This window comes from Leuciscus leuciscus, assembly GCF_965113295.1.
Source record: "Leuciscus leuciscus genome assembly, chromosome: 19".
Classification (NCBI taxonomy): domain Eukaryota; kingdom Metazoa; phylum Chordata; class Actinopteri; order Cypriniformes; family Leuciscidae; genus Leuciscus; species Leuciscus leuciscus.
This window is the reverse complement of record NC_138743.1, coordinates 28,942,632-28,959,157: the sequence shown is the minus strand read 5'-3', so window position 1 is coordinate 28,959,157 and position 16,526 is coordinate 28,942,632. Positions and strand designations below refer to the sequence as shown.

General features: G+C 39.1%; 1 protein-coding gene across 2 annotated transcripts in view; it reads left to right on the top strand.

Moving 5' to 3' along the window:
- Positions 1-1,319: 1,319 nt before the first annotated feature.
- epha7 (eph receptor A7) overlaps positions 1,320-16,526 on the top strand; it is a 70,564-nt gene continuing 55,357 nt past the window's right edge. For both annotated transcript variants that reach the window (XM_082146634.1, XM_082146633.1), the window contains exons 1-3: positions 1,320-1,507; positions 2,891-2,955; positions 4,227-4,896. In XM_082146634.1, the coding sequence (XP_082002760.1) occupies positions 1,414-1,507; positions 2,891-2,955; positions 4,227-4,896 (829 nt within the window). In that variant the 5' untranslated portion in view covers positions 1,320-1,413. The remainder of the gene's footprint in view (positions 1,508-2,890; positions 2,956-4,226; positions 4,897-16,526) is intronic.

The window sequence follows — 16,526 nt, the reverse complement described above, 5'->3', positions numbered from 1 at the left end:
ATGCCCTTCACTAGTCAGTCAACAAGGGCTTCTGCCTTATATAACTGTGTATATTTTTCAACGAAATAACATGTGAAAAATCCTTGTTGTCTATCAATCCCAAGTGTCATGGGATATGGAGGACCAAACCTGCAGAAATTAAAAATAAATAGATTAATGTGTACACAATAGAACAATAAATAAATAAAGGAATCAATTAGGCTACTCCATAAAACAGATATAATTGATTGTATATGTTACTTTTTTTTTATCATTGCCTTTATTTATTTTTAATTTGATTGTTATTGTTACATTATTTGCTTTTAATTTCTGCAGGCATGGGACTCCATAATGGAATACACAGATATATGTAAAACGAGTTTAAAATTGCGCTAAATTCGTATAAATGTTCATTATGTTTAACTTAATATTTGTCCCTTTGGAGTACATGTGTACAAAAGGCCTGGTTGTTGTGATTTGCTAACTAAAGAGAAATTCTTAATAGTTCTAGAGTGTCCTAGAATAGTCTCTTAATATCCCTCTAGTGTCTAGATATACAAGCAAACATAAAAGCAAATATAATCTATTTTCAGGTGCACAAATAGACTATTCTAAAAATCTGGAAAAATGTCACTATTCACTGGAAAATTGATTGATCGATAGATATATAGATAGATAGATAGATAGATAGATAAGCTATTATAACTCAAACAGTATGATGGCATTGCAAACTATGAGTAGGCTATGCTTTTCAAAAACAGCTCTCAGACAAGACAGCCACCATGATGAGATTTGCTAAGGGATTACCTGCTTATGATGTAATGCTCTTCAATGACTTGGGAAAAATATAAACGTTTCCTATGATGTCGTAACATGCTTGAGTCAGTGCCCTACCCAAGGTTCAAGTCTTATCTTGATAGAGTAGGATTCTGAGAAGCGAAAGTTCTCTCACTCTCTCTCTCTCTCAAAGTTTGTTTTGATATAGGCCTATCTACTGTATTTACTTTTCCTTTAAAAACAGCGTTTAAAGTATTAGATTAAAGTAGCCTACAGCATTTCAAATAGAACATTAGAATATTCAAATGTTATTCTTTTAGTAGCCTAACAACGACTTACATTGCCCGACTAATCTTAAAGTTTTTGAATCCACACTAGTCTGTTTTAGACTAAAACTGAGGATCCGCCTTCGCTTTAAAGTGATTCGTCCGCGTTTTTACACCGAACGCCTTTCGCGCGCCTAATGTGGGTGTGCTCTCTGTCAGTCAAGGTGAGTGACACGCTGAATGTTCTAAGCCCCGCCCCTCAGCTGCCGATGCTATTTGAGTGAGAGACGGCTGGTTTATTCACACAGAGCTGGTGCTGGAGCGTCGTCAATGGGAAGGGAACGCCGCGTTGGAAAAAGCGCACACTGTTTAGCCAACTTTCAATTGCACCATGGTTTGCACCTCAGTTTCGTGTTTGTGGACTATATTTTGCCTTCATTTATGTTTTTATGTGAACACTGGAATAGCACAGAACACGAGAGAGGGTGAGTGCTAAAGTTTCCTTTATTGCATCCTGACAGCGCGAGCGCAAGCACCGAACAAACCAGCAGTTACAACATATACAGAATCGACAGTCTGTCAGACAACAGTTTGATTTTATCACACATTAGACAACGATATACGCTTGACTGTGTCTGATTTCATGGGTATTTATTTCCTTGACGCACAGACTTTCCCTAATCAGACACGAAGACGTGTAATTTACAACGGCACATCGCAACTTGACATAACGTGATAGACAAATTATACTTATCTGGTTAAGATGAAACCTCACAGCTCTGTATCGCCTCGTTATCACGGTCTCATTTCATCAGGAAACACTACGTGCTTTCCATTTACTGCCAACAAAAGCGATAACAAACTTGAAAAGATCTGCTTGATGTGCCTTAATGTTAACCAACCAGGCAGTATACAGTTAATTCTGCAACTGGACTGCAACATACCACGTTATTATTTTAAAACACTCATGGGATCATCTTCAGTTAGAGTAAAGGAATTGTCTGAGATGAAAACCTCCTGCAATCATCAAGCAATAATCGATCTGCTTCTGTATTACCAAGTTATCGAGTAGACAGATTTAGCAGGTTTCTAGCATACATGTCTGTACTGCAAATAAGTAGGCTATATCACACATCTACATCGACTATATTACATAGCATAGCCTAAGCCGAAGGTATCGTGGCTCCTTACCGAAATATGAAATTAAAGGATAATTCAATAGCTATGGTAGGCTATAAATACGTCCAGTTGAGCTTATGGCTGTTTGCTGTTGTTCAATTAGATTTGTATTGATTACTCAACATACTCATTGACGAATTGATTTATTAAATTATTTTTATTTCTTTTTTAATTAAGGTTCTGATCTCAGCCAATGCCCTTTTGAGAGTTTTTTAATGACAATATTTCATTGGATTAATTATTTTATTATTTAATCCGATTTATTTAATCATATGATCACACAAAAAACAGATATCGCCTCAATGAAATTTATTTAAATAACAAAACAGCGGCTAATTTCGACGCGTTCTTAACCCTGCGCGCGCGGATCCGCGTAATCTCCTCAACGGTCCAAACGAAGGAACTTTAACGATTTCTGTATCGCACACCAAGAGAGAAAGTCGGTTATATTGACACACGAACAGGTGTCGCACAGGTTTCAGAGGTGTAAGGTGCTTATTGTCATAAATCTCCACTGCTGTTTGCTGAAAATGGGTCAAACTCGCGCACTCTCTCACTTTTAGTCAGTCTCTCCGCTCGATCGCGATGTAAAATGCTTCTGGAATATGCGCGAGATGTGTGCCAAACATTTATCACAATTAAAGATGCATTATTGTAGCCTAAGTGTGCGCTTTCTGTGTCGTCGGCAGTGATCCTGCTGGATTCAAAGGCGCAGCAGACAGAGCTGGAATGGATATCGTCTCCTCCAAGCGGGGTAAGCTGGAAACTTTACAACTTTGTCTTTACACACAAACATTTATGATTTTCACCTCTGTAATGCGCTTACTGCTTGTAGTATTTTAAGTGCAACCTAGAATTATGTGGTGTTTTTTTCTTTTCTTATATTGTGAGTCTTTGCACCACATCACAATGTTTCTAAAACGCTAAACAATGGTAATTTGGTTTTACTTTATATGAAGTCGGTTTTGTTACTTTTTAAAGTTGTTTGTCGTTGTTAATCCTCAACTAGCGTTAGTTTATAAAGGAAGGCGTGTAAAATACAAACGCATTTGTTTTAGAGTCGTGCAACTAAGGTCAACTAAGTGATCTTTTGCTGAACTTTGTAAATTAATGTGTTAAATTCTTTCTTATGCTGCTGTTGGTGTTTTTAAAAGTCGTGTAGGTTTTTAAACAATTGATTTGAACACAACATACTGAAAACTCAACTAAAAAAGTAACAGCAATTTAAACTTTTAGGATTCAGATTTTATCCGATTTTTTTTTATCAGGTGGTTTGATTGCTATATTTCTTATTTAGAGTTAAAAAAAAATTACAGCATTGTAATTTTTAGTTTTAGTTAAACCAAATAGTGAAAGAAACACAGCCAACAAGTGTCCAGCGTACATGGAATTTAAGCTTTCCAGGTGGAAGCTGTTCGAGAGAAACCCAGAAAATTAAAGTAGTCGGTTTGAGTCATATATTTAATCATTTTTTTTAATTAAAACCAGTTTATTTTTTATGTTAACACAAGAAACACAACGTTCGGATACTTGACAAAACTTTGTAGTGGGATTTTATGACTTCACTATTATTCTAAAATGTGGAAACATTTTGAATGGTAGTGTACATTATTACTATTTTATGCATTTTTTTTTTTTGTGCAACAAAACATTTATAATATTATTTAAACAAATATTTTAAATCATTCTAATGTGCTTATTAGTGTTTGCATTGATTGACTGATACCAACAATGATCGGAATGCGCATATAATCGCAGACAATAAAAATAAATATTTTAGATTAATACAATACAGATATTTTAAATTCTCAATGTATGCAAAGAATAAAAAAAAAAAAAAAAAAAAAAAATAAGCACCTGGTTGCAGATGAATTCATGCAGATAATTTTTTATCAAGGAGTTATGCATTTGTTCACACAGAGGCCAGTTTTAACACGCTGAAACATTCTCCCTTGAGGTTATTCCTGAACATTTTAGTTCAGCTCACAGTATAATGATGATTAACTGCGTTTTCCTTTTTCTCAGTGGGAAGAGATCAGCGGCTTGGATGAAAACTACACACCCATTCGCACATATCAGGTCTGCCAGGTCATGGAGCCAAATCAGAACAATTGGCTACGGACTAACTGGATTGAGAAGGGCGATGCCCAGAGGATTTTTGTGGAGCTGAAGTTTACCTTGAGGGATTGTAACAGCCTTCCAGGGGTGGTTGGCTCTTGCAAGGAGACGTTCAACTTGTACTACCAGGAAACCGACGTGGAGGTGGGCAGGAATATAAGGGAGAGTCAGTATGTGAAAATTGACACTATAGCTGCGGACGAGAGTTTCACTCAGGGTGACCTGGGGGAAAGAAAGATGAAGCTCAACACGGAGGTGCGTATAATCGGGCCCCTCTCCCGCCGAGGCTTCTACCTGGCCTTCCAGGATGTAGGTGCCTGCATCGCTTTGGTCTCCGTCAAAGTGTATTACAAGAAGTGTTGGTCGATTATTGAGAACCTGGCCACGTTCCCAGATACGGTGACGGGGTCAGAGTTTTCGTCGCTGGTGGAAGTGGAGGGTATGTGCGTCAACGACGCAGAGGAGGAGGCCGACAACTCTCCCAAAATGCACTGCAGTGCAGAAGGAGAATGGCTGGTTCCCATTGGGAAATGTATATGCAAAGCTGGATTTCACCAGAAGGGAGATGCGTGTGAACGTGAGTACTTTATTTTAATTTGCACACATCTGTTGGCATGCTTTAGAGTGACACTGATTAACCTTGCATGCAACAGTAGAGAGGACAATGGAGCAATTAATAAGTTATTATTATGTGCAAGACTTGCTTATGTGTCCATTTACCAAGACAATCCTTGTTCTAATTGGTTGACTGACCGCCCAAGCATAGAATTATCCCAATGTGAGGTAATTATTCCGAATTACAGCAAAGCAATGCAATAACAAAACAAAACATGATGAAAAAGAAGAACGATTAATAAAAAAAAAATAGGACAGAAAAAAAAAAGAACCTGCTTATTGGGCAGAGATAATAATGATGGATTAAATGTGGGTGCAAAATCCTTGGAACAATAATTGGAATCCCTGTTAGTAGTTTGATTTGTGGGCTCTTAATTTATAGCCTTATGCACATTGACACTGGAATTAAATGAAAACTAGCACTCCAGCTTAGCTCTCAGAAACAGCCATGCTCTCTTTCTTCGTCTCTTTTCTTCTCTTTCCATTTGGCACCGAGCCAAACCAATCGCTCGCAAATGACACCTCGTCCGGAGGAGGTTCAGCCCTGACGCCGGGTCCTTCTCCGGACCTTTGAAATGACCCTGACAGAAAGAGAAAATAAACAGCGGAGACCCGGGGTTATTTAAGAAGTGTCCGAACAGAAAAACACAATTACAGTTGCCTCTGATATACTCTGCAATTAAGACTAAAACACTCCCAGTACCATCACTGTCACTAATGGTGCTAAGCGTTGTTTTTTTGGCAGTCACATGACACATGATTAGGATCTTCGGTAGAGGACCTCTTGGTTTTGTGTGGTTTAAGTGGCCATCCAGCCTTTTTTCTGCCAATCGGTCACCTCCTCCACCTATAGATTATCAAGTGTGCAGACCAGTAATGATTAATCAGATATCTCCGGAAGGCTTGGATAGCTTTTATGCGGTGCACATACACGTCGACATCATTAAGTTATCACGTAAAGGGTGCTTCAAAACACTATTATGTTATCAAAAGCTAAAATGGGCAAGGCTGTTTCACGCTGAGAGGTTGCTGCAAAGCTGAAAGCTATTTCAAAAGCCAGAAAGGGAGCAAAGGAGAAAGTTGATGGTGCTTCTATGTAATATGGGCTATTTGGCACACATTAAGCATAATAAAAGGATGCCTTTTATGTCTTTTTTTACAATTCCACCCTTTTTAACCTATTAAACATTCGAGAATTTTTACTCACTCAAAGCAAAAAAAAAATTATAAAAAAAAAATTTAATAAAAAATTAAATAGTGAAGCAACGCCAAACTCTCAGAAAATCTCGATGGCTTTTCCTGTGAATTAATCGCTGTTCACGAAGCCATCTTGCATTCCTCAAAAACAATGTCGCGTGTCAGAGCTGGCGACAAACGAACCCTGTCACCCATTTAGATTCCTGCCCCCTTCCATTGTCACTTTATGAGTTGTGCGTCGCTCCTGGCATGAGTGGCTGTGATATTACCACTGTAGTTAATCTAAATAAAATGAGCATGAGACTGCCGCATCAGCACTTCCTCTTAGCGATCTTCCCGATATTAAATTGCCTGTTCAGAGTTCCCCCCGAGCAGCAACCAGACTGAAAAATACTGGTGTGTTTTCCCCCTCTTTCAGGGAAACAGTAATGCAGTGCACGGTATCTGGGGCTGAAGGCCTGTGAGTGACAGGGGTCTTTTTAATATGGGAGGACTGATCTTTCCAGGAGTATACAGCTCATGTTGCAGCTCTCTCTTTTTCTTTATCTTCTCTTTCTCTTCCTCCCCTCAGGGCCTCGGCCAAGGCACTGTGACCCTAAAGCTTTCGAAAGCTCCTGTTTTTACACCATCTCACAGTGTTCTGTTATAAAATCCACACTATTTAAATAAGAACAAGCACACAAGCAGACGGTCATGCATACGGAACAAAGTCTAAAATGTCTTGCATTAAAAATTGAGTGGGGAAACCTAAGGAGGGCCATGAAAATGCATGTTTTGACCATCTCATTCATCAGATGCCTGATGGAGGATTGTGTGTCTTTCATTTCTTCCTCCTTTCTCCCCCTCTTCCTTTAAACAACCGTTCGCACAGGACACTCATCCGTTGGCACAGTATTTTAATTGCTTTTCTTCATACTTGCGGTAGGCGGATGACTTTAGCTGTTGTGACGTGTTTGAGATGCCACAAACTTATAAAATGTCTAACTCTAAAACTGTCCTTTGATAGGAATAGTTAACACAAAAAAAATTATGTCAAATAATTGATGTTGTTTCTTTCTTCTGTGGAACATAAAATAAGTAATTTTTATTCAACGAAAGTGAATGGGCTCCAATATTGTTTTGGACCATATTGACTTCTATTTTACGGCCAAAACCTTCAAAATATCATCTCACATTAGAAAAAGTCATACAGGTCACCCTCACTCTCGTCAAATAATTTCATGGTACTCCTGCAAATCTCAATGCAAGTCTCAACTCCTTCCTGCTTTTCTAGAGATCTACTCATTGCAGTTACAAGAATCAGTGTTATGGGTGTTGGGAAAAAAAGGAATCTGAAGTGTTCTGCAGCATGCCAGAGTTTATTTGCATAGAGCTCAAGTAAAAATAGCGGCTATTCATTTGCGAAGCTCTGTTCAACAGTGTCTACTTAGAGAAAATGGAGACACTAAGTCCTTTGGAGGCAAAAAAAAAAAAGGAGTCCTTGTAGACCAACATTGATCTCTTTGTCTCTGTTAAGCTTTTGCGAACAATCCGTGGAATGTATGTTGCTCAATCACATCACATTAATAACTGTATCTTGTCTAACGAAATGCATAAAATTAACCGATAGTTGACCCGCTCTTCCAGTTTGCGTTATTTACAAGGCAAGCCTCTGTTTATTATTCTAAGGGGAAAAACAAGCTAGCGTTGGCTAACATGCTAACAGGAGGAGGTACTGGCAACGGCAGGCGCTGACACCATCCATCTCCCAGATGTCAAATAGTTGGACAGAAGTTTGTCAAAGCCTGATGGATTGCCAGAACACAGAAGGAGGGCAATAGCTGTGGAGACAAGCTGCAGAAGTAGCCGAGGTGGAGGGACGCAAGAGCAAGACCCAGGCTCAGTGAAGGCCGTGCTTTGCATTTCAAATGATGCCACCAGGAGTTGGGGGTGGGAGGATTGTATAAAGGCTTGACATGCAAGTGATTGATAAGGTGTGAAAGTAAAGGCTACAAACGGTCATCCGTTAGAGAACTGTAAATGGGCTTAATTATTCAAATGGAGGCGAGTTCCTCAGGGAAGCCCGTTGGGTCCGAGGCTGTCAGGGTTAGAATCATCTGCTGATGGATAATGGCCTTCTCGGCCAGTCAGGGTCTTGGAGAACAGCGGCATGCTCTCGGAGCACTGTTTGTTTTTCCCCCTCGGTTTTGTCAGATGGAAAGTGGCTTTGAACACGAGGGGAGCTGTCATTGTGCTGTGTTGTCAAGGCTGTCAGTTGGCTGTAGTTCAGTTATTGATGTGTTGTAGTTGCTTCATGTTCACAATCACACTTCCTGTTGTTTCACTGGATCAAAAAAAAAAGTTCTTAGGTTAAATGACATGGTTAACATACTGTCATTCATAAATAAATAAATAAATAAAAAATTCGAAAAAATCACTGTGCTGTGATTTTTGATGCATGTACAAATGTGCCGTTTGAACTGGTTCTTTTTAATGAATCAGTCTTGAGCTCACAGGCAACTTAGCAGTTAGAATCGCTCACTCACACAGTGAATCGTTCAGAGCAGCTATGGGGGTTCACTGACTGAAGTCATTCTTCAGATATATCTGATTCAAAATGTGCAGAGAATCATATTCTTTGTCTAATTACTGAATGTTTTTAAAGATACTTTTTCACAAAAGAGTTTTGTTGTAAAAAATGATTCTAAAGAATTCAGATATGTTACACAAAATATTGGTTATTGTCTAGCATAGTGAATCCAAGTAAGGTTGAATCGAATCAGTTAGCCTATGTTTACGACACATCTTTTTTCCACACACTAACTGATCTTCTAACAGTTGTGAGAATAAATTCTTTGCGTTTACACACATCCCTGTGGATCTACACCACAGCAGTTGACAAAAATGAACATCAGCACTTCTTGAACAACCGAGTGATTCTGTAATTTGTCAACTAAAAGTTATTTGGCTCTTAAATGATTCATTAAAGCGCCAATGGCTCCCATGTCATTTTCTGAAGTCCTAGTTGTGATATTAGCAAGACATTTTCATACTAGAACAAGCCTCCTAAGACTTCTTCCTTCCTTCTCTCTCACTCTGTAAAGGAGAAAAGTGTGCAGTTATGTAATAAGATATTGATTTTGCTCTTAGGGAGAGATTGAGCTGCTGAGTCTCCTGCTCTGCCGCTCTCCCAGAGGAGAGTCCCTCTGACAACAGACCCTCCCTGATGCTCACTGAGTGTTAAGGCCTTCAACCTGGTCACATATCACTTTCACCCGGTCGCCTCGGGCCAGAGCTGCTCCGAACACACACACACACACACACACACACACACACACACACACACACACACACACACACACACACGGCTGCTTTGTTGCTTTTAACACAGTGTCCGCTTGTCCAATTGCATCCATTAGTACGGATGAGCAGAGAGCAATTCGAAAAGAGAAGTGTGTGTGCCAGCGTTTAGGAAGCTAAAGGGGGTAAGCTGCCCATAGTGTGGGCCGCATGTGTGTGAATGCATGCATAAAAGAGTGTTTCGCCGGGTGTGTCGGGCTGAAAAGACTAAGCCTATCAAAATCTGCTTGTGTGTTTGTGTGCATGCAAGGGTTGATGGAGATGTCGGGACCTGTTAGTGCTGCTGGAGTTGTGAGCAGGGCGGTTGCTAGTAGGGGGTCTTTGTTTGGAGGGGAAAGAAGCCATAGAGCTGGCTCCTCAGGCAAGCCAAGGGTCAACTGCTCCGCTCATCCATCTTCCAGCCTGGCAGTGACCTGTCAGCTCGGCTGCTCACGTTACTAAGCAGAGCAGGCAGGCCTGCATTGTGCAAGCTGCTCTGTTTGCAACCATGTGTAAATGAAGTTAATATTCACTGACCCCGCGCCCAGCCCGTGAGCGACCCTGGTGACACCACGGAAATCACAACGTTGCTAGCTAAACAACAAAGATTCCTGGCTATTCACATGGACTATTTATTTCACATCGCTGCAGTATTTTTTTTCGCGCTGTCAAAATATGTGCGTTTGATGGAACAACACATTTTTCTGCTGAGTCATGTTCAGCTTCATTGAGTTTTAGTAGATTGCTGAACTTTAGTTTTGCATTACACATGACAGAAATAACATGCTTCGAACGCTGTTGGATTGAGGAAGCTCATGTTTTGCACTTTTCCGTTCAAAAGCTTTTGAAAAAAAAATGTGTGAATCTTAAACCAGAAAGTGGCTGGTTATTTGTTATCAGATGTTTTGCCATTATAAGAGTAAGTTACAGCATTTTAAAGATTTTGTATGAATCCAATTTCCTAGGGGAAAGTTTGTATACATGGCAGAATAAATTGTTTATATATATTGTAAATAATCAGACATTTTTATTTTTATGTGTAGTCATAATTATTTATTTTAGGACATGATTGCAATGTGATCAACAGAACCCCCATGGAAAAATATCAAATTAATGAGAAATTTGAAACCGAACATAAACTGTGTTTGAATAATAGGCAGTTTTGTGTATATTGCATTACTCATTTTTATGTTTTTCGGAAGTCACAGTGTACTTTTACAATCGAATACTCTGAGATCCCACATTTAAACGAATTGAATGCTTTTTGAAGCTTTCCAAATTCACATTCAAAATCTTTCTACATTTGCGGTGCTCTGCTGGGGCCGAGATGCTGTTTGCTAATGAGAAGCAGACTAAATTCTCTCTGCTCATAAAATGAGATTAAGGAGAAGAAATGTCACACACACAGAGCACTGTCTCTCAGCCAAGTTATTACTGAATGTAACTCGAAGTGAACACATTGTGCCAAAAAAGAATCAATAAAATTAGAAAGTAATACCGTTCTCTGCTTTTGTGGGGACAGCTATGAGCGGCACAGTAATCAAGACTATATGAAATGATCATTTGTCTGAGGAGATGATTATTGGAAGATAGAAATGTGTGCCACATGTTCGTTTTTCATGGATCACCAGCGGTGATGCTGGGATTTGATGGAGTGCTGTATCATTTAGTCTCTAGGCAGGGATAGAGACAGGTATTAGAGTGTGTGTGTGTGTGGCTTTGGGTGTGCATGGCTGTGCGTTTGTCCAAATAGGTGTGCGTCCATGCACGTTTGGACAGGTCACGACTGCGTTTGGCTTTATAATGAGGGACCTCTGCCGGTTCGCCATTGTTCGTTCATTCAGTCTCCTCTGTCAAAGCTGCAAAGTCATCCAGACTGTGTGTCTCAGTGTGTGTGTGTGAGGTATAACTTGCTGATGGTGGAGGTTTGATTTAGATCTGATTAGCTGTGGTTATAGTGTTCTTAAGGAGATTTTTCACTTTTTATCTTCCAAGAAAAGACCAAATCTGTTGTTTTCTAACAGCCGTGCTTCACTTCAGGACTTCGTAACACACATGCACACAAACAAAAGGAAAAAATATGGGTAAAAAAATACATGTTTTAAGGGGGAGGGGCTAACTCGAGATGTCTGTATAGACTAATTTTTGGAATTAAAGTAATGCTTGTAAGTATGTTTACATACATTAATTTACGTTAATCGGAATGAATCCAATCTGATTTCAAATTCTGAAAGTTCTGTTTAAATGAAACTTAAACTGTGGAATCCAATTCAAATTTTCAGAACTGGAGAGCCATCAATCTGATTAGTAACTGAATATTTGGGTGCATGTAAATGTGCTAATAATGTGTGGTTTCATTTCTTTAATGTTAAAAGCTTTGTTTTTCATTTGCAAATCAATGCGAATGACGTGGAAGAGGAAGTGCAGGTGTCTCGGGATATGCTTATATTTTCTGTTTTGCAATCAGCTGCAAACAAGACCAGCATTTACACTTGGAAGGAAGCATTTCAAAGGCATTTTAAATTCTGGTGAAAGCCCAAATCCTTTTTTCCTAAAAGGCTGCTTTGTTCTAAAAGTGTTCCTTTTCACTGTAAAAGTGACATTTCATGTTTCCTTCTTTTCTGCTATCACAGAACATATCATATGCCAGGAAAGCCATCTGGGCAGATGCTATGGGGATGAGTTGAGCTGTTGTATTTAACTGTAATGGATCTTTTTTTCTTTTTCTTTTTTGGTCTGTTTAACAGCAATAACATTTTACAGATCCTTTCAGTATTTTGCCACAATTTCATGACCCGTCCAGAGAGTATTTTGAGTGTAATCGCATTTATTTGCAGTCTGCCTCACATGAGAAATGAGGAGCGAGTTGAAAGATCTGTTCTTGGCACGACGATGACCACTTCTAGCCAACACAAATGTGACTGTCAAAGCATAATGCATTCAGCAGTAATTGCAGAGATATATCCTTACTATCCTGTTCTTTTTAAAATGTACATGCAAAAGAGTAGAATTGTTGTACCATTATGTACACAAAAAAGGCCATTACATATTTGCTGAATTTACTGTAAAATGTATTCAACTTAGTGGCATGCAGATGCCACAGACTTTTCCTCAGTGTTTGTTATTCATCTTTTTTTTTTTTTTTATACCTTTACAATGATCATTTATAGGCCTAATTTTCCAGAAAACATGTAACATATTTTTTATTAAATGAGTATAACTGGCACTTAAGAGACTATTTCAAATGAACAGCTGTGTTTTGGCACAATTCATGATGTTAACATTTTAACTATATTTAGGAGAGGGCTCTGATAGGCTTTGATCTGTTCTTTCTTCACAAGTCTTTCTTGTTCCTCTCTGAGGGCTTCAGAGGGCATCCTGGTGTGTCCTTCAGCACAGTGTAAGAGAATGCTAATCTTCTCTTTGTTTCTGACGGAAAGCTACTTATCTCTCCTCCACACAGGTAGCAGCCATGAATGAGATTCTTGTCTTCATCAGGAACACACCCCTAATCCAACCTGTTCGCTCTGAGTAATGCGTGGGGCACTGCGCGAATAGCTCGGAATAAGATCCATCTTTTAACATTTTAATCTGACATTTTCACAACCCTCTAATCCAACTTTCTTTCTTTTTTCTGTAACCGCTAGTCTCTTCGTCTCAGTCTAGCAGTTGTAGGAGAAATGCAAAGGGTACAGGGCCAAAATTGGACCCCATCCTGGTGTGTTGCTTTCTTGATGCCTTTTGATTCTTCCCCTTTCCTTTGTACCCTCGGTCTGTTTCCTGGAGTTGGGTAGATTTCTCGCCCTCTTAGGAAGAAAGATTAAAATGCTTGCCACACAAGGGCTGACAGCATGGAAACAGGCTTTTTGTGAGTTTGAAAGGTTTTAGGTTCTCTCAGACTGCTTTCATCGGGGCTGGAAATAATGGTGTCTATTGATATCTACTTCTTATCATAGCCAGAAAGTGTACTACATGTAAATCAAGAGTAAATATCTAATGCTAATCTTGTTTATACTTTTCTCTTGCCTCACAGTGTAATTTATTTTAAAAGTAAATTAAATGATATTATATCATTGATATAAATAACTATGTTCTGTTCACAGTATGGAAATGTACTGGATGTGTGAAATATGCAGATTATCTACTACATATGCCAAAATGTGCAGTAGCCTATACAACAGAGCACACTGCATGCGATACTGTATCCCACAATGCAATGATTTAATTAGTATTTATTTAAGTTAAATTAGTTTTTTACTCAAAATTAAATTTGATTATTTTGTTATGTTAATAATGGTGCATTTCCAGGATGTCACTCACATGCAATACTATGAGGTCATGTGAAAATAAAGTGGCATACTACAGTTATAAACATTTATAGTGAAATAATGGGTACTATTTTATTCACTAAAAAAAAAAAAAAAAAAAATCCATGGCAGCTTTTATGAAAACAGAAAAGTAACAGAAATAATTTACTTTTAAAGGACTTAAATATACTTAAGTGTGAACTGAATGTACACTAAATTGCATGTTAGGCTAATTGCTTTAAATCATGACAAAATATTATTAAAACAATTAATATAAAATAAATTTAATATAAAACTTGATTTAAAAAAAGTGTGTTAAGAATTAGTCATAAAAAATGACTCTCTTTAAGTGCACTAAGTGGCCTTTTATTTCATTCATATTATCTGCAAGTACAGGTTTTTAAACATACTATTAAGATTTGAAGTACACTACAATTGCACATTCAATACAATTACACACACTTCACAAGGGAGTACAAGTGTGTACTGTGCAGTATTCAGTATTATAGCAAAGTACTATTCCATTCTGAACCTAGCCCGAGATCAGAAAATAATATACAAAGTTCTAAAAAGGGCAGCCCAGAAGTTTATAGGAAATTCATTGAAAGTAAGCCAACAAGAGAAAACAACTGACAGCACAAGACCAAGAGAAAAACCAGCACTTGCTTTAGGAAAGCCTGTGATTAGGACATTTCCTCACTCTCCCTAGAGGGAGGACTGTTAGAGAATTTTGTAGTCAGTACGCTAATTTTAGAAAAGTCAGCAGTTTGTGCAGTTCAACTGGACATTGTCTTGAATTTTACCTTTGGGTTGTTGTTAAATCTCTCTAATAAGTCTTTAAAAATGAGAAGGGATTCACTGTTGCGAAGGCAAAAACAGCATTGAAGCTGATTTTGAAGAAATAGGCTATTACTTAACCAGTATCCAAACCCTATAAAAGATTCTGCTGTCTTGTTGTGATAATCTATACATGCATGCTTTTTGTGCGATTGACTTATGCAGAATACATATTAGAAATTGAGGTATTTTAGAGGCAAAGTCTTCCTGCATTATCAGTACCGTGTAAGAAACGCTGAGAGACCATTTTTTCCCCTTCAGCTTGACCACTGAAAGGTAAATTACTGACGCTGGCACCCGCCGCCTGCTAAAGACTCTGGGAGGAGTGTCAGGCTGTTTTAATCTCTTTCTCTGTTGTTCTGTTTAACCTCAACCTGTGTTTCTAAGGGGCCGACTAATTTCTTTGTGCAGTAAATGAGGTTGCTGTTGCCTGCTCTGCGTACCCATGTCAACAAGCACATCCCATTAGCTCGCCTTCATGCTCGTGGCAGCTCGAATAAAGCTCATGTTCACCAAGTCCTTCTGCTAACTTTTTAAACCCGCCTAAGCTAGCGTTTTTCCTTTCCGTTTCGCAATTTAGCAGCCAAGCGGTTATGTTGGCAGGACATGTTTTCAATTCAGAGCAGCAATGGGCAGTTAAGTGGAGGATATCGTCTCAATGTCAGTTTCAGAGATTGGTTACCATGCTCTCAAGAGTCCCTGGCACACGGGGTCATGTAGCGCTAATTCAGTCATGATTACATGCTAGCAGACATTATGCAGCATGGCAGAAGGAGGCATAATTGGGCAAGCCTCATCTTTTTCTTCCACAGAAATAAAGCTGTCAGGAAGGGGAAAACAAAGCTATCATTTATCTCTGCGGTGGCGGGTTACTGCGTTAGCACAATGGTAGCATGTTTTTCAACTAGTTCAGTGACACTATTTGCACGTCAGCGTTGGGAGGGCAGGAATTTGGGCCTCAGAAATGCCGTGTTTGTGCATGTCACTCATAGTAAAACCAGAGAGGTGGAGTGGAGACAGGTTCTCAGGCGGGCCCCCATGACAGCGCTACATTTGATTTGAGGCCTAATTTGCTGGTTGGTTGCTTGTGTAAACAACTCAGGGATACTTGGGCATCTCAGACGGCGTGATAAACAAATCCTGATCGCACGGATGTAAAAATAAACCCTCCCCGAGACGTAAAAAGGCAGTCGAGAGTCCTCCTGTTTTGGTGATTTGTGATGGTGCTAATCTTAGTGTGTTCACGAGAGAGCCGTTGAGTGCCCGTGGGCCGGTCTTGAGCTCTCGGGCTCAGACAGAATCTTTGCGGCTCAGAGCTGAAAACTAAAACTAACAGACACACCAGCTTACCAGGGAAATTGTTTTCTGGCCTGTTACTTTCTTCTTCTTTTTTTCCTTCCTTCCATTTCCCTTTTCTTTTCCTTTTCCCTTTCCTTGCCTTATCTTTCCTGTGCTTTTTCTCTGTTTTGTCATTTTCCTTATCATCTTTTCTTTTCCTTGTACTTCTCTTGTTCCTTTTCCTTGTTTTTCCTATTCCAATTCCTGTTGCTCTTTCTCGCCTTGCTTTTCCTGTCCCTTTCCTTCCTTTTCCTGTCCTTTCTACTGTTTATCTTATTTTCCTTTCCTTTTCCTTTTGTTCCTTTTGCTTGTGTTTCCTTTCCTTTCCTTTCCTTTCCTTTCCTTTCCTTTCCTTTCCTTTCCTTTCCTTTCCTTTCCTTTCCTTTCCTTTCCTTTCCTTTCCTTTCCTTTCCTTTCCTTTCCTTTCCTTTCCTTTCCCTGTTACTTTTCTTGTTACTTTTGCTGGCTTTTCCAGTTCCTTTTCCCTTTCACTTTTCAGTTGTGTAATTTTCCCTACTTGTTTTCTTTCCCATTTCCCCCTTTTCTTTTTCCTTTTCCTTCTTCTTTCCTCTCATTTTAGTTTAAAATCACTTGT